This window comes from Haemorhous mexicanus, chromosome Z, assembly GCF_027477595.1.
Source record: "Haemorhous mexicanus isolate bHaeMex1 chromosome Z, bHaeMex1.pri, whole genome shotgun sequence".
Classification (NCBI taxonomy): Eukaryota; Metazoa; Chordata; class Aves; order Passeriformes; family Fringillidae; genus Haemorhous; species Haemorhous mexicanus.
The window spans coordinates 3,211,546-3,236,947 of record NC_082381.1 but is presented as its reverse complement, the minus strand read 5'-3'; the positions used below and the strand labels follow the sequence as shown (position 1 = coordinate 3,236,947).

General features: G+C 38.6%; 1 protein-coding gene across 1 annotated transcript in view; it reads right to left on the bottom strand.

The window, feature by feature from the left end:
* Positions 1-4,528: 4,528 nt before the first annotated feature.
* TRPM3 (transient receptor potential cation channel subfamily M member 3) overlaps positions 4,529-25,402 on the bottom strand; it is a 381,850-nt gene continuing 360,976 nt past the window's right edge. Inside the window, exons 23-27 of the mRNA XM_059873453.1 lie at positions 23,678-23,852; positions 14,531-14,681; positions 13,789-13,988; positions 12,530-12,662; positions 4,529-6,382 (exon numbers count right to left, since the gene is read on the bottom strand). Coding sequence (XP_059729436.1) covers positions 4,930-6,382; positions 12,530-12,662; positions 13,789-13,988; positions 14,531-14,681; positions 23,678-23,852 — 2,112 coding nt within the window. The 3' untranslated portion in view covers positions 4,529-4,929. The remainder of the gene's footprint in view (positions 6,383-12,529; positions 12,663-13,788; positions 13,989-14,530; positions 14,682-23,677; positions 23,853-25,402) is intronic.

Here is a 25,402-nt window from a genome sequence, read left to right as displayed (position 1 = left end):
ATGACTCAAAGTAATATTGAGTTAGAAATGCAGAATAAATCCATCCCCTGACAGAAGTCAGAGTATGCCACTGAAATCAGTGGATTTTCTGCAGATTTGCACCAGCATTGGTAAGACCATAATTGTAGTAAATCATGGAGAAGAGAAGCCTGTGTGACCTGTAGTGTTCTGTATGAACCGTATGACTGGCTAAAAAGCAGGGTGCAGAAACAAAGTCCCCCTGCATCCAATACTACTGCTCCTATGCCAATGTGTGGCATGGACAGTGAATTCCATCTAGAGTAGTGAAGGGTTTCACTAGGTAAGCCTACGCCCCCAGTGTTTCACTTCTCGTCCCAGTTTGGACTGTGATTTTATCTAAGATGGTTGAAGGGAAAATTCATGCTAGGAATCTTACCCTTTTTTTTTTTTTAAAGATGATCTATACCTGTTATGTCTCAATAGAACTGAAAATGTGGCCTTTGTTGAACCAAATAAGCATATTTGTGCAAAAATGCAAATAAGTTATCATTTTTAAGCAGGGGAAGACATCACAACTACTTAAGTGCTCCAAGGGAAATCCAGGGAAAACCATCTCACACTTTCCCTTTGGGTGATTATCAGATACTCTTCAGTGTTTAACCTGAGCAATATAATAAGATATTTATGCTTGTTTTGAAAACCTGCACCACGAGTTTACAGAGAATTTTGTTTCACTGGCTCGCTCTAATACCTTTGATGACTTCTGCTCTCAGGACAGATACTGGTGTATGCCCACTGCAGTCATTGGACTAAGGCTCTGTGCTGCTACCAGCACTTTTTTATTTTTGAGCTGTTATTCACATAGTTGCATTTTCCATGCACTGACAGCTTCTAAGAAACAAATCATTTTCTTCTCATACAAAAAATACACCTAACTAAGATATTTATCCCCTGACAAAAAAGCTATCCTTTCCGCAAAAGGTACAAATCAGTTTTGTTGGTTTTTTTTTACCAAAAAATCTATAAATGGTAAATTAAAAAAAAAAAAAAAAAAAAGAAAAAGGTAATCTATGTCTGGAACCCAGAGGGATTTCCGTATGTAGATGAATGGATGTTTTGGTTTTTCATTGTATTTTCAAATTATCCCCTCACTGCCATTTGTTAACTGGCACTTGTGCTAAGAAAATAGTGTAGCACCTGATCTCTTCCAAAAAAAAGAGAGAGCCAAATGTCTGAGCACTGCTGAAGGTTCGCATTTTGTGTTGAGTATTCAACTTTCATAAAATACAATTGTCTTTTAAAAATAATAAAAAAATCACTTACTTTGCTAAAGATCAAAAATAATGGAAATAATGTAAACATCCAAAAGTTTAAATTCATTCCTAACTGGATTCATCTTTACAGGCAGGCAATAGCAAAATGTTAAGTCTCCTAGCAGTCCAAAGAAACTCATGGAACAATGCATGCATTTTCTTTGACACAAAAAAAGACTGGACTTTAAGGAAGAGAAACTACTTCAGCCATATCACACTGTTATTGTGAAAGAATAATGTGCTATAATACAATACCTAGGACAAGTGTATACCCCAACTGTAGAATAGAATCACTTAAACTGGAAACAACAGAATGGATTACTATAGGAAAATATTTATAAAATACTGCACACTGCTTCCTCAGTCAACCAGCATATGTAAACAAACAGCTAAGCTCAGTTGAGTTTTAAAATATTATTATTAAAGTTCATATATCTTATAATCTTTTGCATAACATGCCAGTTTGTCTTTCACACCATAACAACTGATCTGTCACAGCCCACAGTGACTCATTAGAGGTTTATACATCAGCTCATACAGACGTTAAAGTGGAGCTATACAAAGAAATGTGAGAAACGTACCAAACTTACACACTGTGACCAGAAACGCATATTCCATACGTAAGCTAATAATTGGATAGTGGAACTTAATGTTTGATGCAACATGTGCTATTTTATTGAATGTTACAGATTTACAACCAAGACCATGTAATGGGATATTAAAACTGTCCTGTAACGTTCACTAATATTACCACATGTCACAACTACATATGTGTCTATTTCAAAAGCTGTCCTTTGATACAGAATACATCATATGGCACATGCTATAGCTACATGATGATAGATGATGAGACTTCTATCTCACTAAATGGTCATAATATTGAGAATGGGATGTCTGGTCCCATTGCAAGAAATGGGAATGCTTTATTGTCAAATTCAAAAAGGAGCCGTTTGATGCAATGTGTAAAAACCAGGTGAAAATAAAATAATCTAACATCCATCATACTATATTCTATAGACACCACACTGTAGAATAAATGGGAAACATTCAGGAAAAGTAGTGTTCTGACCTCTTGCAATCACACTTTTAACATCTGAATATATATTTCATATATAACAGCAAATTTAAAGAGGTAAATAAAGTGTTCTGTTTCATTTTACCTGGAATATGTGCTCCAGATCAATAAGGTGCTGTATCCTAAATATTTATACAGCTTCTAGGCTTGGCAAATTTCTTTACCCTGACAAATTAACCAATGGAATCTACCCCAGAGGAGAGCCCTATCCCTAATTCACTAAGTGCTGTCGAGGAATTTCTAATGAATCTGAAATTCCTTTTGAGCAGACCAGTAATACAATGAAGATGAAATAGTCCACAACAGTTTTAGCAGACATTCATAAAAGTAACAAAGAAAACAAAGTAAGAATATCCCCCTCTACTCTTCATAGATAGATAGATTTGGAGAAGCCTTAGGAAAAGGCTGCTAACAGAAGGTTGGCACATTTGAAGCATATTGTTAAACACAAGTTCCTTTGCCCTTGGGCATTTTGCTATTGTTCAACAATCAGCCTGCCACTAGCATGCTTCATAATGCACAGAAAGGCTTCTGACCTTTCTTGGTATCGCCATGTGACTGCAATGCTGCACATGGCCTGCAAGGCAATTGCATAAACATGGTGTCCTGGTGGAGTTTAGTTCACTGAAAGCCTGATCAAACAGAAGAAAGCAAGGAACACGTTGGTGCAGGAAGTATGAAACACATTGTTCTTAACATCCCCTTGCTGCATTTCCTTGTTTCCTGAACTTCCAACGCAGTGACTTGTTAACTAAATGTTTTCACCTTTGCCACTTTTCTTGAGGCTGATGATTATTTTTCTGTCTGGATTAGTTGCCTTTTGGACTTAACTCTCAGATGGTGTTCAGAGTCTCCCAGGGTGAGGACTCAGTGAGAAAATATCAGCTTGTATTCTCAAAGCTGCCTAATTCAATTTAAATAATGTGAAATATGTACCCCACTCACAAATGTTCATTTTTAATAACAAAAAGGAGCTAGTTGTACACAGATATTGGTAACTGTTGAGATATTTTAACTTCTGATAGCACTAGTGTCAACTTTTTAAAAGCTTAAAAGTTGTGCTGTCATAAAGGAATGTGAATGGTTTTTCCAGTTGCAGCTTATGCTTCTCCACCCTTCTCCAGTCTTCTGTGTGCCCTTCCACCTGTGACCACTGGACACTGTCTCATGAGAAGTTTGAAACTCTTGTTGACCATGTGTGCCCCTGGAACATGGGTGGAGTCAGTGGAGTTACACTTGTCTTCGACCAAAACCCGTAACTGCACTGCCGTTCAGACGCACCTTCCCCCGCTAAAAGTGCTCACCGTGTGAAATGCTCATGAACTGCGGGTGCATACTCACAACTGATGGCTTTTGCTGTTTACAGACACTTGCAGTTTCCCTTTGGTACTTTTACTTACCTTAGAAGCATATAGAAATTCTAGTGTTTTCCAGTCCTCTGCCAAAAATACTTTCCTTTAAGCAGCTTCAGTCTAATTGCATGAATCTGGATTCAGACTCCTTGATAAGTCTTGTATAATTTAAAAAGTCCAAATACAGCTATGTTCACATGAAAAAAATGGGGAAAAAGGTGTATATTTTATAGGTGGGGGAATGATGTGAAGAATTGGCAGCTCAAATGAAACAGTAAGAAGAACCTGGTAGCAGCATGGTGGATAAATCTCCCCAATTTATATATGGAATTAAACTGAGCTGTGAGAACTGGACACTATTACTATGCTCTGCTCATCTTATTCTTGCTGTTTCATCATATCCTTTGATTGAGTGAGACAACACACTGATGACAAATGTGGTAAAAAAATAAATATATACTATTCCACTTAATTACATTCATCCTGAGCTTGCTCACCTGTGCTAGAATCTAGAATGCCTGTTTTACACAGGAAATCACCTGACATTTTAACATAAATTCTTCTTCCATTTAAGTTGTAGTAAAAAAGGCATTTCATTTCCCTTTCCACTCTTGAAAATATAAACTTTCTGTGGCACTAGAAGTTGATACAAAAGTAGACAAGTGAACATTTATAGTTGTTTTTACGTTCATCTTTCTTCATTTCCACAAGTGTGGGATGCAAGGGACTTGGGAGACTTTAGGTTTTTTTGCTGCCAGTTCCTCCAGAATTTTCAGCAGTCATCACAATGGTGACATAGATGAAAAAGAAGTTGTGATTGAAGTTTGGAACGTCTAATTTGTACATCTCTTTTTTTGCCAGTTAATTCCTGCATCTTAAAAACTTGAATAATGATAAAAGGTCTTAGGATGCCCTCTAAATAAAGGTAGATATCTGGAGCTATCAATCTATGTCTTCTGACTTCATTAAGGGGGCTTGTTATTCCTCTTGTTTACTGAAGGTTTTGTAAAGCTTTCATCCCTCCCTTTTTTCTTAAGTGCAAATACCAACTAGGTCAAGATGGAGTACGTCAGTGGTGATGCTGAGATTGAAAATGTGCTCCCTTGACCTGTGGCTAGTGCCAGCTGGGCTCAACATGGGGTGATGTGAGGGTTTTTTAAAAATTCTGCTAAGAAAAACAGGCTGAAAAGCAGATGACCCTTAGACTGCTGGTCAGCTTTGTATAAGCCTAGCTGTGCTTGCTTTCAAAGCTGCAGAAGGCTCCAGTTCTTGACAGTCTCCTCATGGACACATTGTCCCCTCTGCTCTCTGGCCTCGAGGACTTACTTCTCTCCAGGGGGTTCCGCAGACCTGCCGTGTTTCGCTGCCTGTCAAGTTTGTCACTGATGGAGTAGCTCTTTCGTGTGTGCTGTGCATACAACACGTTGGACTCCTCTGCAGAGTAGCTGTTGGCTCGCTCTATTTTTGGGAGTGGGATGCTGTTAGGCAGAGTTGTTGAAGCACTGCTGTCTTGAGGAGATAAGGGGATTGCCTTCTTGTCTTTGACCTCAATATCCTCATGATCAGAGCTTGGGTGGGTTAGTTCAGCTTCTCTCTCTGGGTGGCAGCATCCTAAGTCTTCCACTTTGCCCCTGAGGCTTCCAGGGAAGCTGGCCCTCTCTGCAATGGCCTGGGGAGCACTCACACACCTCGTGTCTATGCAATCTGTAATACTTGTGTACTCTGCTGTTTTGACTGGGACGCCAAGGCTGCTGAAGTAGCTTCGAGAAGGAGAGAACATGAAGCTGTGAGATTTCACAATTGGTGTTTCCTCCAGAATAAATGGAGCAGTAGCCAGGTAACGACTGCTTTTCGATCGCTCTAAAGTATGGTACAAGGGAGGGTCTGAATCCCATGGGATTTGGCAGTCTGTGATTTGTGAATAGTCTGAAGAAAATGCTCTTGTTTCTATTCCAGAAGTTTCCTCATAATCAAGACTCCTGCCAGAGATCTTTTCACCAGCTGTACTGCTGATGTATGCACTATTAGTTAAAAGGCAAGAGGCTATGTGAGCTGGCAGAGCTGCATCTTCAGGACCAAGAGTATTTATAGCGCTCTCGAGAGGTTCTGTGTCAGAATGCATCTCATCCATGGCAGAAACATAGATGTCTATACAGGATGAAGGTCTTCTGGAGTCTGGGGCGATTGACAAAGTGCTGGTAGGGGGTAGAAGAGGAGCCTTTCCTTCTTTTGCTATTGAGTGGGAGCTGATTGCCCGATGCAGGCTTGGAGATCTTTCCTTAAAAATGCTTTCCAACTTTTCCAACCCACACTTGTCCTTCATATTTGTGGCATAGAAGGAGTGGCTTCGCAAGCGGGGTGTGATCGTAGGTGACGTTGGGGACATGGACTCCTCTCCTGTGGGATCAATGCTCTCTTGAAGCTTGTAGGCATTTCCTTCCTGGCTGTTGAAGCTACTCTGCCTCACAATGTAGGCTGCATCAGTACAGTCGGATGAGGTCCTGGATCGGATCTTGGTTGTCTCTCCTCTCTCAATCCCAGCCATCTTTTCCAAGGCAGTCACCATTCGTCCCATCATGTCTTCCAGCTGAGCAAGCCTGATGTCAACGGTCTGCAGAGAGGCCTTCATGCAGTGCTCTCTCTCATTTACTTCTTCCAGTCGCATGGCCATATTCTCCACCCTTTAGAAAGGGAAGAATTAAACAGGTAAATTTCTTCAAAGTGGTGATGTTCAGCTAATAGGTCACCAAACCACTTGGAAACAAATGCATCTCAAACCTCAAATGCAATGTCCACCACCTTATCTGCTTCAAAATCCTGCTTAAAGAGGTTTTGGAGGAAAAAAAAAAAAAAAAAAAAAAAAAAAAAAAAAAAAAAAAAAAAAAGCTATGCACTCAGGGAACTGATACAGTGGATTAAATCAGGGGCATCAGCTGTGTTGTGCAGAGGGGGTTTGGGTGTCCCTCATTCCAGGGACAGGAGACATTTGTAAATGTTGCTATGAATTACTGCCTCTTTGCTTCCAAAGCTGTTAATTAGGTTATTTTGAATGAATAACACTTAAAGCAGATGCCACATGATGCTGTGCCCACTTGTGCCACAGTCAGGACCATCACAGGTGGCTAAACGAAGTGAAGAAAGCAGGCAATGTGCCACAGAAGAGAGGCACTGCTGTATTTTTTCCTCATATTTGCCCCAGATTTGTGTTACCTAGATCTATGTTGATCTAAGGAGATAGTTTCTTTGTTCTCTGATTAACATTTAGCTCAGATTTGTAGAAAAAAGAAATATCAGCTATTTTGTTGAATATATATAATATCGAGGTAAATATTCATGAACACTGCAAGGAGGAGAAGCACTGATGAAGCCAAGTACAGCCTGCAACAGGGTGCACGCACTAAGATTGCTCCATTACTGTTGTTGTGCTTTGGGTAGTCTGCATTCATAGCTTAAGGATCGAAATGATAGATTTTAAAGTTTGTTTTCAGCTGCTATCATAAAATATAAATAAAAAGTTAGATTAAAAGAAATAGGTAATAACTGAATGTAAGATTCAGTATTCTTAATTTAATTCAAATTTTAGTATGTCTTTTCTAGGCCATTGATCTGCCACATTTTAAAATATTTTCAATTTTTAGGGAATTGTGTACAGATTTATGCCAGTGGCTTCTAACCACTTCAATTTTCTGACTTCTAAAACATGTCTTCTGAAGGATTTATAGAGTCTGAAAATTTTACATTATGAAATTGCCTGTAGCACATAAGAAATTTCTATAATTATTTTCTCTGTAATCCCTATAACAGGCTGGGACTTCCACTTTCCATTGAAGAAGTACAAAAAGCAACAAGTTTATGTAGTTCTCTCTGTCTGATAGATTATAATTCTGTTTTTCCCCACTGCTGTAGACATTGAAAAATTATCAGAGAGGCAAAAGAAAACAAATGGCAAAATTTCCACACAGTTTTTCAGCACAGGTCTCTTACTCCTTTCCAGTTAGTGCAACTCGTGGTCAAGTATTACTAGTCCCACTGCCATAGTTAATAGGCACACAAACCATTGCCAGGATTTCTGATGGGGTAAATATGGTAAATATAATCTTCTACTATGGCTAGTTATTTTTTCAACAGGACAAGTGATTTGGAACTGACAACACCATAACCACTCTTATTTGCACAGAGGGGAAGATTATAGCTAAGAATAGAATATTTGACAGCATTAATGCCCTGTTACCTAATACTCAGAACTTTTTCTGGTAAAACACTGAAGTCTGACTGCCTTGTGGTGATGAGCAACAGAATCTGCCCACAGAGAGGAGAGGAGAGGACAGGGAAGAGTGTGACTCAGCTCCCTACAGCAAGTCTCACATTCCTGGGAAATTCAGGCTTTTCCTATGAAGTGGGTGAGTTTTGAAGGCACAAGCACAACAAATTAAACGTGCAGCAGCAACTGTATTGCTATCATCAGTCTTCAGGAGACAAATGATCAAGTAATCACTGCTAAGAAATGAACTAGTAGCTTCAAGAAATCTCATTCTACTCATTATCATTTAGGCACCAGTCTGTGTCTAGTTCTACCAGCTTCTCCAGCAAAACAGATTAATGTTACTGCAAGTACAGGATGTAATTCCACAGTGAGAGCAGTTTATATGGGAAGCAGTTAAATTTTCACTCATGTTATTACTTATATGAACTGCTATTTTAGAAAAGAAATTATGCTTTTGAAATATTTATTAGCCAATAATTGAGTCCTTCACCCCACATTCAGGTCCTGTAAGAACTGCTTCAAGATGATGAGCAGATAAAACATTGCAATTTTAGGGCTGTCAGACATAAGGAAAAATTTTACTGGATTTCACTGGACAATGAAGCTTAGATTACATCACAAAAAACCTTTCACCCCAGCAACAGTTATCAAGAATTGGAGTGAATTTATAACATTGTTTAAAACTAACTGGATAATCTGGTTGGGGTCTTGCTGGTTTGTTGTTGTTGTTGCTGCTTTTTTTGGTTTGATTTGTTTTTTCTTTCCTGCCTTGACAGCTGTACACAAATGAAATATTTTTTAATACAAACATAGCCAGTTGGTCTCTCAGTGGAACTGTCCTCAGTGAGGTAAGTTTTGCGTCCTGCATTCACATGAGGCCAACACAATGCTACTGAACACAACTAGGGGAACCTAGAATAATACCTGGCTGCTAGGTGTTCATGTATTTTGTTCTGCTTTCCCCAAATGTGATCTAGCAGCTACTGTCAGTGGCACAGAGCGTCAGACATGGCAAAGAGAGACTTTTGATTTACGTGGTCTCTTGGTTGCTATGGAACTGATGACAAGTGTGATTGCATTGATAGTGCGGAAAATTTATAGGGAAATGTAACAAGATAAGCACAGAGCAGCTTGGGTTTGGAAACCATGGGTAACCAGAGATGTGCATGGGCTACTGAAAAATGCATACACGTGTTTGCACTTCATGAGCCCTGCCTATAGAATTTTATTCACAAAAAGAAATCTTGAAAGATGATGGTCTCCTCCAACCCCAAAGATACTAACTTAGTCACCTTTAGGTATATAAATATATATATATATAAATATTATATATTATATAGAAAACATTATGGATAATTATAATAATTTAATATTGTCATAATATATAATATTATAATAATTGTTTATATTGCATACAGCTATTTCAGAACTTTTAACAAATATTTATTCTATTATGATATTCTCTTGTGTTAATTTGATGTGCAGTTCTGTAATCATTCATCCTACAAAACAGCACCATGTTCTGGGAGTGAGCATATCAGAAACATGATAAAATCACATTGGCCAAACACTGTGGACACAGGAGGATATGGTCTGGAGAGTTACATCCCTAATCTTGTCCTTAAAGTGTCTTAAATAAGTGAATTTTTCTATTTTCCCATATTCCTGGGAAAATGTTCCTGCACTCAGTGAATAGACAGCTTGATTTCTATTTCCTTTAGGAATAGTTTTGAATTAAAACACAGTTTTAAAATAAGAATGCCCAAGTTTTGCTTTGGGTTTTTTTTTTTTCTCCATGGGTATTCAGGAGCAAGTATGAACCTTTTAACAAATCTTACAATATACATCTATGATGCCTCCTTCAGACCTGTGCTTTTCCTTGTAGCAAGATTCAATGTATTAGAAAGTGTATAATTCAATGTGTTATTCAATGAATTAGAACGTTCCAAGCCATGCTAACAGAATGAGAAGAGAAAAAGAGGATGATACATGTAAAACATGCATCAAGGTGTGCTGCTGAAACTCAAAAATTTCTAATAATGAAGCAAACATGGACTTTACCAGGACAATATTCAATAATGAGGGGAGAACTCAGAACCTGACCAAGATTTTATATTACTTGCAGTAAGACTTTTTAATTATGGTTTGGGAAGATGATGACTTTTGCTGGCATTCATTTTGGTTTCTTTATTTTTAACCTTTGCACATTAGTTCATCAATAATTTATTTAAAATAATTCTTTAATGGGAGTAAGGAACTCTTTTCAGAGGTAGACCTCTTAATTGAATGGTAGAATTAGGTTCACAAGTCTCTTTGTTGACCTAGGTCCATTTCTAAGACATCAGTCATATTTCAAAATCCTTTTCTAACACATCATTCATACTTCAAAATCCTTTTCAAAATCCACAAAGACTGTTGACATGAAAGTAATTTACAGAGATACCACTGAGCTTGTGATAGGTAATTGTGGAATGGTTATATTTAAATAAAACACAGACAGCAGTTCCCAAGCCTGTAACAGGTCACTTTGCCTGACATCTTTTGGTAAAGCAGTGCTGATGCAAGCAGGCAGCCAGTTTTCCCAGGTGCAATGGTTTTTCCTGGCTAAGGAAGCTGGGTTGTCATGCTGCATTCCCACTGGAGCCCAAGACCACTTAAATCTTTATGACCACAGAGAGATGACACCAGAGTCACAGACCTTTCCTGCTGCCATTTTTCGTGTCTGGCTGGGCCTGGTAGGGTCAGTTCTTTTTACCAACACAAAGCTATTTCTGCACTTGAGCCTGCCAGCTCTGAAATCAAGATAATAGCTATGTCATCATCCACACAGATGCTGTACGTGTAATTGCACTGCAGATTATAAAGTGCTGTACTAATGGATACCACAGAGTACCAAAGATGACATAATAGTATTTGCTCTAACCAGCTTATCTGCTTTTCAAATACTGTTATGTTGTGACCCTGCTCCTTTTGAAAGCAACATGATGTTTTGCACAGAGTATGAAAGAGTTGAGACCTGTTCACAGGGAACAAATGTGCTGGGTTACCGAAGTGATTATTTCAGTGACTTCATGCCAGATGAAGAAAAACAGTGCAGTCTTTTTTGATCATATTCCACATATCTTTGTTCTGGTCAGGATGCAATACAGTGATCAGAAAGGAAGATTCTCCACAAAAGGGTGTGATTGTTCCACTGCAATGAAGTGAATTTGTCCAACTTGGCTTTCTTCACAGGTTTTCAGGAGATTCACCATGCATGCTTTGATAAATGCATTTGAGGGAAACACCTTGCAGCCTTGTACTGCTTCATATTTTCCCACTTAGTCCATAATTTCATCTGATATGTATCAGTAACCTGATGCTACTTACATATGCTTGTGTGAAATCCCAGATATTGGGCTTCTGTAGCAGAGCATCTCACCCCCCACATCTGTTGTTTGCTAGCCAGTCAGATGACTCAAACAGGACAAGCTGTCTTGTATTTCAGGGGCTATGATCTTGAATAATCACTAAGGGATTTTGGTGCCATGGTCACTGGTCTAGCATCTCCCAACTGCCAATAAAAATCTTAGAGGTCTGGCAAGACAGACTGCATTTCTGACTGACAGCCACACACTTTACAACTATAAAAGCCACATAAAACCTTCACAAAGCAGAAATCTTGTACATATTTTCCTGGAAATGTGTGAAGTTTCTCCCGTTAGTAGGAACCTACTTTGTGGCTACTCCCCAGGGGTTAAGTGAAGGTATTTGTGTCCATTATCATCGCTTTGGTGGTAAGTTGCATTTGACTCCTAATCTATACTCTTTCTTTTGCTAGCTTTAATATAGGTACCTTGATATACTGCACTATTTCGTGCTGTAATCCACTAGTAGTTATTTTAGGTATACACTGTGGTGTGACTAATTCTGATTAAGATTTTTCATCTGTTATCTTTTGTCTGTTTAATAAATGATTAATTTTTATATAAATTTATCTGATTTGCAATCGTTACAACTTGCCAGACAAAGTGATTCCTTGTGCCCTGAAATTCTGTTTTAAGAACTGAAATGAAAGCATAATTGGTGCCTCTCACTGCATCAGTTATACTTTAATACAACTGGATAAAAGATCCCTTTTACAAAGCTTATCATACAATGATGTGGTTTGGAAGGGACCTTAAAGATCATTCAGTTACAAACCTCCTGCCATGGGCAGGGACACCTTCCTCTGGACCAGGTTCCTCAGAGCCACACCTAGCCCAGCCTTGAACACGTATGCGCTAGCAAAAAAAACAAACAAAGCAAAACAAACAAAAAAAACCACACAAAAAAACCAAAACCAAAACCAAAACCAAAACCAAAAACAAACAAACAAAAAACCTACCCAAACCAAACAAAAAAACACCAAAAAAAAAAAACAAAACGAGAAAAAGAGAAAATAAACTCATCACATTTTATCACTTTACTTTTTAATTAAGACTTACCAAAACTACTTCATTTCCTTTAACAAGAAAAAAAGAAAGAGTGAGGCTGGTGACAGAAACACATTTCCAGATCAACTAATGAGAACAAAAAAGTGCACCTTTCTGAAGTGACACGGATTCTTTCATCATTGGAGGAATTGAATCTGTCATCCTTTTCTCTGAAATACTCTTCAATGCACTGCTCTTCAAAATCATGGACTTTTTTCAATTCATCCTCAGTTATGAAAAGTTCTGTGGAAAAAAAATTGAGAAATAAGAATTTGGCAAATATTAACACATGAACTAACTGCATTCTTACTTGTGAAACTCATGGACTTAACTTTCATAAGCAAGTATGAGGCATTTTGGTATGAAAGCAGATAGATGCTGTTAATTGCTGAATTAGTGGCTTTAGCTATATATGATTCTGTAGACAGAAGCACTTAAGCAGGCAATTGCTGAGCAAATGTGAATATGTTTTGATTACATGAGGTCTAAACACAGCTGCTGGTCACATCCTGGACAGATGGTGAAAGCCAAAGCCCACCTGTAACTTAGTTGACATATGAGATTAGCAGACTGCTAGGAAGGAGTCTGAGCGTACTGGGGCCTGTCTGACGTGGCCAGAGCTGACATCTGCAGGCAGCAGTGTGAAAGGAGAGGGAGGAGAGCTGTCTGGTTGCATCTTCAGGGCCACAGGTGACTCCTGCTCCCTCCTTACAGAGAAGTGGGCTGTGGCATGGGCTAATGCTGGGAAGAGATACCCATCCCTTAGCTCCCTGCCTCTGGCATGTGTGTTGGGCAAGGTGGAGATATTCTGCCTTGAAGAATTAGATAGAGAAGAGGAAAGCATTATCAAAATAATCTGACAGGTTTTCCATCATGGTTATGGGACTCTATTTAAAGCCTGTTGAGTGACTACTCCTCCAGTCCGAGTCAGAGTCAAGGAGAAACTATGTAAACAAAATTGCCTTTTACCATCTCTGATCTTATCTAGGCAGAAAGTGTGCTCAGGGGAAGTATGTGCTGTTTGCTCTGTATTTTCTAAAATAAAGCTGGAACTGTGATGGAGTGAGAAGAATTCCAGCAATAACAGACCCCTAGTAACAGCAGAACAAACCTCTTTGCTTTGAAGGAACAAACAGGCAACAACCCCAAATAGTTCCAGAAAAACACAGCCTCCTTAACATTGGAAAGAGAATGAAGGGTTGGGCAAATCAGGTAAAACTAACTTATTCAGGCAAGGTTTTTTGCAGGTGAGAGTTGCTACTTTGCTGGGAAGGATATCAAGGTGCTGGGCTTTGACTTCAAGCATGTCAAACACTAGATATTATGAAAGGCATTGGAAAGTCCCCTTTGTGCATTATCTGAGACTTACTCAGTCCATAGTCTCTCTCATCTGGGTCACTTTCATGCTTCCTCCATCTGCAGCAGAGGTGTTGAAATATCATCGTCATGTGGCTGAAAATGATCAGAGGTGGTGGGAGAACAGGCCTTTCGTGGAATGTCATGATGAGCTGGTACCTTTGAAACTTCCAAACTTGGTTCGATATAGATTTGACTTCGAAAAATGTGTTGCTAGAAGGCAAGAAGAGGAAAATAACATCAGACTGAAAATGGTTTTGGGTGCTTTGCCAAAGATCATATGACAGCATCATAACTAGACACATTTCAATAACACTGGCAAATGCTTCCTTGTCACAAGAACTGGAAGCAGAACAAAAGAGGAAGTTTTTGCATGAGCACATCATGGTGATAATAGCCTTTTTGAAGTACCTTAGGACTGTAAATGTCTGCGCTGTACAACCCCTGAGTCTTACAACATCCCATTGAGATGGGGAAGTATTTTTACTCTTATTTTCCCTATTGGGAATGAATGATGCCATAACTGAGCCTTATTTGGCTTCTTTGCCCTGGTTCCCATTAGGTGTCTGTCCTTGGAAATGAGCACAATTTGAAAAACTTGGCATTTCCCTTGTTTCCTGGAGACAAGCCTCTTTCCATCTCCTCCTTACATCCCAGGAAAATGTCTCTCAGCCAGAGCCAAAGCTCAGCAGTCTTTGTCGGCTGTGAATAATATGCATCCTCCCCAAGTCTATATTTTGCAATGTGTCACTCACTTGAAAACTGCAATGAGGAGATTCACCAAAAGGATGTTTGCTACCAAGAGGTAGCAGGCCATGATGGCAGGAACGATCCATGCTCCTGTCTTGCAGGGAGGTAGCTGGATTATTTTGCCATCTTCTCTGGTTTCATTTTGACCGCAAGGTGCTGGGAACAAAATTTAGAAACAAAAAAAATGCAAAATGGGAATGAATCTTATTTTTTCAGTAGTTTTTGCAGAAATATTTAAATATTTATGATGGCCTGCCTGCCAAGGCAATATCTTCCAAATAACAATGGCTTTGACATTCTCCCCTCAGAAGTTTATGCTTGGTATCACAGATTTTACAAGCTGCAGTTCTTGTTATTGTGTGTTATGTGCTGTGGGTATCAAGATATTTCTCTCAGGACACATGCCTGGTGAGAGTAAGCTGCCTGTTTGCACACATAATACAAAATAATATGATAGTCTGGTGGCAATTAGTGGCTGTGAAAATGAAATTATTGAATTGTTTAATCCTGCAAAAAAGCTTGCATATTATTTCTTCAACAGTGAAAACCTTGTCTTTTTTATTGATTGAGAGGGATGTGATAAATAAGGAAAAGGAAGTCCATGAAAGTAAATGAAAGAGTAAACCTTTATTGCTGTGCACTGTACTGTTTCAAGCCCCACTAGGACATACTCATGATGACTTTCTGCTATTAAGGACTCTTGACTGCATGCCTGGAAACAGTGGGGGAGATTATCAAGTCTTTACTGAACCAGGTACAGGGACATGTATGCAGCAGAGATGCCACCTGTTTCTTCTGCAAATACATTGGAATCAAAATGTTTTCAGTATTGATGTTGTAGAAGTGAAGCAAGGGGAGAGAAAACATGGTGATATAGTTTTCCCTGCTTGTGTTTTAATATGCCTTCATGTGCAGTGATGGACAATCTTCATCTGCAAGCATGGGATCAGTTTGTGTCTCAGTAGCTTCAGTCCTGGTGATTCTATGTATCTCCTTAATCAGCTCTCCAAGAAAATAATGGAAGCAGCAGCTTACATACACAAGCCACCTTAGTAGATTTTGCACAGCACTGCAGCTAGCTTCCCCTCATCTCCATCAAAAAGAAGTTTAAGTGAGTGATTTCCAAAGTGCTCAGCCCTGACTCAGCTCCTAGTGATATCAGTGGAGGTTTTGTACTGACTCCACGGAAAATGAGGTTTGATGATGCCATATGTAGAATTTCATTGTATGGCAACAAATCCACATTTCCAGTACCAGCCATTGAATCTTCTCAGAAATGTTTTCTGAACTTGGTTCACTGAGCTTGACATTCACTTGTGGATGTCTGTACTGGCCATCATATTACATTATGTGTGATTTTGGTGCTTTGTCTTGGGCACTGCACATAGATACCAGCCCATTACACACAGAACTATTGTAGCCATATGCGACATGAGACTACATGACCTCTCCAAAAATCTTCAACTCACTGAAAAAGAAATCCCAGAGTCAAATGCAAGCAACACTGCTTTTTTTACCAGCAGCTCCATTGTGTTTAGGCACATGGTGTTACCAGTCCTTCCTCTTTGCAAAACCACATTTTTTTACTGGAGCAGGCTGAGACAATGCAATTCTTCATTTCTCAGTAAACATCACTTTGCAGATCATTTTAAGGCAGGGCTATTTCCACACTGCTCCAAGCTGTGGTTTCATTTAGACATTCAAAGGTCTGGGGTTCTGGGAGTGTGGGGCTCTCTGCTCTTGGCCTTCACCCAGCAGAAACTGCACCATTCTTTACCTCCTGCTATCAGCACTCAATATGAAACTTACTCTCTGTTTGTGTGTAAACATTAGCTTGCTCATATATCGAGTCAGAGGTACAAAGTCCAATACAACAAAGCACCAAAACCCATCATGATTTCACCAGAGATGGAACAATCACAGTATCTGAAACCTGTTGTCCTTTTTTATGCTGAAAACAGAAGAAATAATATATTTCCAAGTAATGAGAAGAATTTTGAAAAGCATTTTTCAAACCTTAGATAAATGAGATCAAAAACTCAGCTCCAACTCTGGTTCCAAATCTATTATCCCATTTTTTTTCCTAAAAAACATAGAACTTAATCTAGAAAAAAAAAAACATTTAAGAAGACAAGAAATATTTCTCCAGCTCTACTTGCTTACAAGTGGGTAATCTCTTGGTTTATGCCACTCAGTGATGGCCAAATTAGATTTCCTATGCAGACATGTTCCCACAGTCTATTCTATACACTCATTGTGGTTCAGCTTGTCCTGAATCTTTGCAGTTTTTCTCTTTTGCATATTTTTTTGTGGGTGCAGTTTTTAAATAACATGGGAATACTTATTTCTTGCCTTACTAATGGAGAGCTAAGACACCACTTAATTTTCACATCTTCAGCTGCAGGAGAAAACGTATGACGTGTGTTCAAAAATGCAGAAGTCTGTGTTCCATGGCATGTCATCAAACATCTTCTGCCATATTTAAATTATGATATTTATTTTCAAAGCCTTTTTTCCCCCACTATTCATTAAAGGCGTTCACTCTGCCTAACCCCTGAGGAATCTGTGCCACCCTTCATGTGTAACATCATTCAAAAATATTAATTATTTTTGGAGAAATTTTTGCAATATGTGCATTAATATATTGTAATATGTTTCAAAGCACAATATTAACATGTATGCAAACTTGACTCATCTGTTTTACATTATAGCCTTGCTATAACACAAACCACAGAATACTTAATTCTAGCGACATGCTTTACTAAAGAAGCAAATTCTGGAAGCATAATGATATGCCAATCTGAGGTAACTGAAAAAGCCAACAGCTCTGATACCTACAGGCCATTGGATAAAGTTCAGACACTATGTCCTGAACTTGGGGTTTAGAAAACAGTAAATGGTTGGAGTTTTAATTTCAATTATATTAATTAACTTCACAAAACTTTCAAACATTGCCTCCTGACACATGTAGATGTACATCCTTTTTGCATCCCTTGTTTCCTCTTTTACAATCTCTTTCCATGCTTATTTTTCCTTCCCGACTCCCATTTACAGTTTCCTGCTAGGCCTTCCTTGCTACATACCTAACCCTTCCTCTTTCCTGTCCAGGGAATAGTTACAAAAACCCCAAAAGCTCGTGTGCCTTTCAGGCCCAACATGGAGGCAGAGCTCAGGAAGAATTAGTTTCCCTGCTGTAATTACTGTCATGACAAGGGCACTGTACACTTTTACTGTGTGTTGAGTAGAGGGGTTGGCAAAGGATGCTGGTAAGTTTCTGCATCACGACTCTTCCCCCAGCTGCACCCTTCCAGAGCAGGTGTGGGAAATAATGAAGAGACAAAAGTGCACAATTGAACACCTCTGCCACTGAATAGCTTTTTTTCTTTGATTAAAACTTCTCCTATAAAAATGGATACCACTTTTACAATACAAGCTGATTTATTTGAAATCACAGTTAACTAAGGGATGCTTTCCTATGTTCACAATTCTAAATAAAGTGGAAACAAATAAGTGGAACCACATAACAAAAATGAATTTTTTTTTAAAAATTCAAGTCTGGTTATTTTTAATGCACTTTCATCATCCTATTTATGAGTATGTAGGCACCTTCCACAATTAATGCAAAAGATGTGAAAGTATTTTATAATTTCTGAACCAAATGTCTCAGCAGACTTACCAGTTTACCAGGCTCTAAATATTGAAACCCACCGCCCCCCCGCCAAAAATACTAAGTGGCCTTCCTAAAGTTGTTCTCTTCCTCATTGATGGAGAAAATACTAAAACCTGCAAACTCTGAATTTCACAGAATTACTCTGTTCATCAGTAGAAATATCCAGGGAGTTGAACAGTGTCTCCTTACTTCAAGAAGGTTTCTTTAATGACAGCGTCCTGACCATGTTGCTTCTTGACCCAGTCCACATTAAAAATGACTTTCAAGGGTCTCTTCAATCTGCTGGTATTTTAATAATAATTTATAGTAAATACCTATATTTTTCTCATTCACTCTAGAGGTTTTGTCCTCCTCCTACTCTCCTCCTTCCCCCATTAAAAATAGCCAACCAAATAGAACCCGAATTACAACATCAGGAGTGCTAGATATGGGAATACTGATGCAATCCAGCCCAGAGTGACTTTCAAAATTGTTTGTAGCCTGAGAAAATATCTTACCCACTACCTTTATTTAACAACATTAAAAGTATTGCCACAGGTATGATATATTTTATTTTGTACAGAGCTGTTCTATTTGTTCTCATTCCAGAATGATCCATGCAAATGAGAGGCCTAGTAGGAAGCTCCTGTTGAGTCATGAAAAGCATGCAGCCTGTAAGGTCATGAGGAGTTTAGTACATAATTTTCATTTGTACTAAGAAAATTTCAAGAATAATAAAACTTAAACAGATCTAACAGATTAATAAATTTAAAGAATTTTTTAAAAGTTTTTGATAGTAATTATAGTTTCCTCTGAAGATCATTGAATAGTTAAAACCTGTGTATAAGGGTCTCTCATCTTCTGAAATGATTGCATTCTGGTTACTTGATATTCCTCTAATACAATTGAAAGAGGTCCCATCTTTTCCTCTTAAACTAGACAAGTTTTCCAAAACAGAAATAGACACAAGAAACAAAAGCAATTCAGGCTGATCTTCAGATTCCAGATGGCACATGAAATACTGTCAGCTGGTAAGAAAATCCAGATAGAAATCCAACCTGTGAGACACCAGGAAAATCTGAAAAACTTCCCAGAAGCCATGTTGACTAACAGCAGGTTCAGTTGCTTAGCTTTCTGAATAAAGGAAAATGTGAGCTCTGATGTTAATTTTCTACAGATGACTGCCATTTCCCAAGCTGGCATTTATTCCCTCTAGCTACACGTTTTTTACCAACAAACTCACATTTCCACTTCAGTGTTTCTTATATCCTTCAGTATCCGTAGTATTCTGGAGGGGCGGATAGTTTTGTGAGGTGAAAACAAAGTTCCTCACAGGTGAGAACTGCCCTGTGAATGTTCCTGGCTAAAATGGCCAGCACAAGTTCCAATGTGTGGTGAGCTGAGGGAGAGATTTTACAGTGCTTGTGGGAAATCTGCTTCTGGATAGGCATTCACTGAAGCAGTTACATGGCTGGCTGCTGCCCCATGGATCCCATTGGGCAGCACAAGGCACAGATGGATTAGGAAAGACAGCCCCAAAGTGACACAGTTGCATGTGCCATCACCAGCTCCCTGATTCAGATTCTCCTTCCTCCCCGAGCTATCAGTCAATAATAATATATCTTTATTCAACTACATAATTGATATCAGTCTAATTTTTTTCAATTTATCAAGCTCTTATTATTATTCCTTTCCTGAAATATATTAATTTTTAATTTCCTGACCTTTAAATAATTTATAAATTTGATTAGCTTACAGCCTACTTTCAATTCTAAGGTCTAAGCCTTTATCTGAATCCCAGTAGTTGGTAATTGGAGTTTTCTAGGCCCAAGTCAAAACTCAATAGCTCAAGGTGGTTTCAGTCCTTATTGATGTTTCACTTGAACTGGTTGAACTTTTCCATGAAGTAGCCTGACTATTATAGTATTCTATAGTAGCTTGACTATTCCTTGATCTTTACATACTTCCAAAGACTGTTTCATGTAAGTGCTAAAACTTCCCAAGTAGACAACATGGTATGTGAAACCTTCTGTCTGTGCCAAATCAGCTGCATAGAATGAGCTGAACATCTGCATACAGTAGTGGGAAATATATTGTCTAATTAATTGTAATTGCACCTCCTTTGTTTATAGATCATATTCCACTTATTTCCATCTCAAACACCTTGAGGAAGACCATTATGATTGCTCTGAAAAATCTGTCTTTTCTAGTTCCCCATTCCCCAAGCCATGTGGAGCTGGGCTGTGGGCTCAATGGGTATCTGGGAGTGAAAGAGCACCAGGAGCCCGGCACGTCCCTACTGCCAGCATGGTCACTCTTCCATGTGTTACTGTCTGTGGCTCCTCCCTCAGCATGTTTTAGGCATATTCACTCTCTTCATCCAAGAATCACTGGAGCTGACCATTCTAGTTCTACATCTTTTCATACAGAGCACCTGTTTAATAAGACAAAACTTTTAGATTTTTTTAGTGGTCATATTATGATGAACTGTCAGTCAGAGAGGAGCTACTTAGAGAGTGGTTTTGCTGGTTGTGTTGACTTAACCTGAAAATTTGAACACAAAACTAAAAGATTTACTTTCCTTCCGCCCCACTTTACAACTGATCCTTAGTCAGAAATTTGTAGGTTTGTAGCAGTTACGGATGTCACTGATAATAAACACGACCACTGAATAATATGTTCATAATCCCAGAAGTGAGGATATAATCTGTCCTCACTTTTGAGTTGAAGATGAGATCACATACCAACAGGACACTAACACATACTTCAGCTTACATATTTTTCCTTAAAAAATGATATGACTACAGAAACTGTGGGTAAGTAATGTAAATAAGCACTCTTTTAGAGCAAGACATTTAGAAGTACATTGAAATAAAAACCAGAGTAGACCCACTGGATGAAAAGGCTGCCAGCTGATGAGATGGATTCAGACATTGTATCTGGTCAGCCTTAATGGCATGCCTCACAAATAAAATAAAAATAATTAATAAATAGATGAAACTGATTTTACTTTAAAAAAGTACATTAGAGACGTTAGAGTAGCCTACTTTTTTGTACATTTCTCAGATACCAGGATTGATTTCTGGGAGAGTGTTTCAAATAAACATGCTTTTTCATGATCAGCACTTATACTGAAACCCAAGCTTGTTAATAATGTAGCAACATTAAACACCAAAATATAAATAAAAAATCACAAAGGAACCCCTTGTCTTGTTAAAATAATACTGATTAAAAAAGGAATGTGCTCTAAACCATGAAGTTAAATTGCAGTTTAGATGTAGCATAACAATTTTAGAACACACATCTTATTTGAGAAAGTACAAACACTGCAGCACTTTAACATGGGTACAGTGGCTGATTTAGCTTAGAACAATGTGGAAAATATAAATAACAGCAAATGTTTAAATAGTGAAAAAATGAGAGTGTGCTAGCGAAACCTTCTGGGTGCCATTGGATCATTTTGATTGCGTAACAACATCACCAACTATTGCTCGTGCTGCCAGTCTATTCCACAGATAACATTTTTGAGACAACTGAGCACCAGATGGACATGACATAGGGCACATAATTTGTGCTGGAAGAGTGGCAGATTCTAATTCCCCGCATCATCTGCCTCTCAGGAAGGAGGAAGTAGATGCTGCTTTTCATTTTGACATCATCACTTTTGCTGCAACTCCAAATTTCCTTGACACAGGCAGAAAAACAATATGTCTGTATTTAAAGCTGGCGTTTAGGCCACCAGGAATTTTGCTTTCCCTGAGCTTCAGAAATAATTACTCTGCATCTTTTTCCATTATTTGAATATTGTGCATCTAAATAACACAAATCCTCATGCAAGGATGTGCAGCCTGCCACCCTGTTTTCATACTTAAACACTTTGCAGTTTCTTACGTGTATGGGTTCTAAACTGTAATCAGCCCTTCATTTAAAAAAAACAAGAACACTTTATTCAGGCAATTGCCACGTTTGTTGCACTATGGTAGTTACTTAGTACAATATCAATAAATGGCCACTTGTAGAGGGACAGACAATATTCTGCTTGTAGAAGGAAGTATTATTTTAATGGTACAAACCTTCATCCCGCTAAAATATGCTTTCAGAGCAAAACAAAGTTTTATATCTCCAACTATTACACCTTTGGAATGATTGAATTTTTGAAAATAAAAGAGAAGGGAAAAGGATTAAAATGAGGGAATTGGGTAAAAAGTGAAACATACTGAAAAATTTTGTGATTATAGGTATTTTCTTACTTCCTTGCTGCTTTCGAAAACAAAGCAGGGAAGTAAAGATAAAAAGGAGGTTTTATCTGTATCCAGAATAATGATTCTGTGCTAGTCAGGAAGCAGAAGTTAACATGAAACTGCTGAAATATCTGCCATGGGATACGTATACTGAAACTATATTCAACTGGGGGCATTATTTGTGATATAGATGCATTCACTACTTCAAATCAGATCAGGAAGAATAATTTTTTTTTTTGTTCAAACTTTGTCAGAACTGAACAAACAGCAAATAAATTTTGAAAATACTGTCCTTTCCTAAGATGTTCCATAGAACAAAATGAAATATCCCAAACAGAACTTTAATGGAAGCCATCTGCCACTGGAAAAGCTACTGACTTCCAAATGCTGCCAAGACTTACATGTAGTTAAGCAGGAATGATGAGCATCAGTTATGTGACAGTAGTCACAAAAGATGACATTGTTTGTGATTCTTAGTTTGGTCATCTACTGCATCATTTCTCATGACCAGCTCTCTCATTTGGTGGCAATGCAATGAGTGGGACCACAAGATTAAATCTAAACAAAAACCAAGCATTTTCCTGATCACCTATCTGATGAATCCTGAGGAGATAGTATATTTAATACTGGCTCTTTCCTTTTTGCATTGGTTTGAGAGCAGTCTTGCCTTCTAAAAATAAATGCAGTAATCTTCTAAAAATGGATCTAATTATTAGACCCAAAGAATTGCATCACAGGGTTTAGCTTGAATGCGGTACTTAGAAGGTAACAGAGAAGAGAAAACTCATTGGATTAGATTCCCATGAAATAAAGGAGCTGAAAAGTCTAACCTCTAATTATTAGACACAATGATCAATATGAAGTTAGATAAAAAGTATTTAGGTCTAAAAATAAACCAAGGGATGAGAAAGAAATAAGTGACCTTTTGTGTCCCAGGTATATCACGAAATTCATGTTGGATACCTGGAAGGGGTTTCTTGCCACCAAGCTGGTAAAAAGGACACATTTATAACCTTCTCTACATTCATGATAATTCAGCATTACAGATTTCCAGTTAAATATTGCAAAGTGATGCCAGAAGCATATTCTGAAATGGACACCTCAATACTAGCTGAAAAAATACTTTTGCAACCGTTCTCTGTGTTGGAGAAGTTCCTCTATCCAGAGCCATTTATTGAGCAAACACACATGATCTAATAGGACATCATCTGATCAAAGCTGGATACCTGACTTTGGAGTATGAGAATCATAAACTTGCTTACGGTCTATCTGGTCTGCAAACACTTCCCCATAGATCATCCAGTAAGGCATGTAAAAAATGTTTTTCGCCAGCTTCCATGAAGGCTCCTCATTGGGGAAGAGAATTGCCTGTCTTGCCACACCAAAGCTCATCAGAACCACCAACATGATGATGACAAAGTACATCATGTCTATCATCTGAATGTAATGACAGGAAAAAGGAGAGAAAAAGAGAGAGAAGGACAAGAATTAGAGGAACTTATTTGTCCATATTCTTATTATTATGAGCTGCAAAAAAAGAAAAAGTCTGTGAATCTTAGAAACAGAATTTTCAGAAACAAATTTTGGAAAGCTGTTCTCATTTACACATTTAAAAAAAATATTTTTCAAAGAAGTGAAGTGGTATTATTGTGTCCTTGGTTTTACCCAGTGTCCCTTCCAAGAACAATTCAAATGTTATAAACAGGCTTGAAAATACAAAGTACCATCTGGTCACCCCAGTTGCCTCCACTAGAATATATGGGTTCACTGGAATCAGCAGCCTGGTCTGGGCAAGGGTCGTGAGATGATGTTTATAGACGCCACGTGGCACCTGCACCTAAGCAAAAGGACTGACATGGATAATTTTATTCACTGGTAGTCATTATCTTGAAGCAAAGGGAGCTGCAGCTAACATACGGAGGAACGGGTGGCAGAACAGCCTGTCTCTGCGACATAAGGGACACCATGGTGGTACCCAGTGAGAAGGGAAAGCTGTGATACTGGCTGGGCTAAAAATCTACTTGGTGGGGGAGTCTGACAAACGCCACATTAAAAAAACCCAGTCAGATAACAGACAGTGAACTCTGCTCTTCTCCACTGTTGAGGGCCTCATTCGCATATGCCCAAGATTAACTAGTGTTTGCAAACAGTGCCCACCCATTCAAAATGTTCCTGAAAAACGTGGGACAGCAATCCTACAAGACGCTGAATAGATCTGAAGATTAGAAGAAGCACTGTTCTAGAAAAGGCCCTCAAGGAAGCAGAACAATGGGCCTCAGGCAGGTACAGCAGAGACTACCCAAACTGAATGTTAAAAAAAATGGGAGTCCTGTAAAGTTCCTGGTAAGATACCCTTAAAACTTGCCAGGTCTTCATAATTGCTACAACTGAGCTGTTTTTCACACTTCTGGACATAACTTCTGTCTCTAGCCAAAACTCAAGTTAAGAATCCTCTAAACCTTATGAGTTTTATTCCCTCCAGTCTCTGCATTTTCTGGCTCAGCTGAATTCAGCCCTCCCTGCAAGAGAGGTGTGAAACCAACCTGCACCTCAGCTGGTGGCCTTATGGCTCCACGGGGCACCTGCTGCCACCCAAGGGCAAGAGCTGCTGGAAGAGGGACCTGCTTGCAGCAGATGGATCTGGTGCTGCTGCAGGGGTTCTTCAGTTTTAGAGCAACCTGAGGTCAAAGCAACACTGGGAAAGTATGTACCAGAGAAAAGAGGGTTACAGGGTAGCAAAAAAGAAAAAGGTATGCTCATGTTTAGACAGAAAGGCTCTAGGAGAAAGCACCAGCGGAGCAGGGGTCAGATGAAAAAGAATCAGGAAGATAGACAGAAGGAACCAAGGACAAGTAAAAAAAAAACCAGGGGAAAACAAAAGTTTTGAGGTTCATAAAAATAGTAGGATAGAAAGAAAATAACCTTGGGGACATGAGATAGGAAAAGAAATGCTTTAAATAATTAAAACCCAGTGAAGTCAACCATCA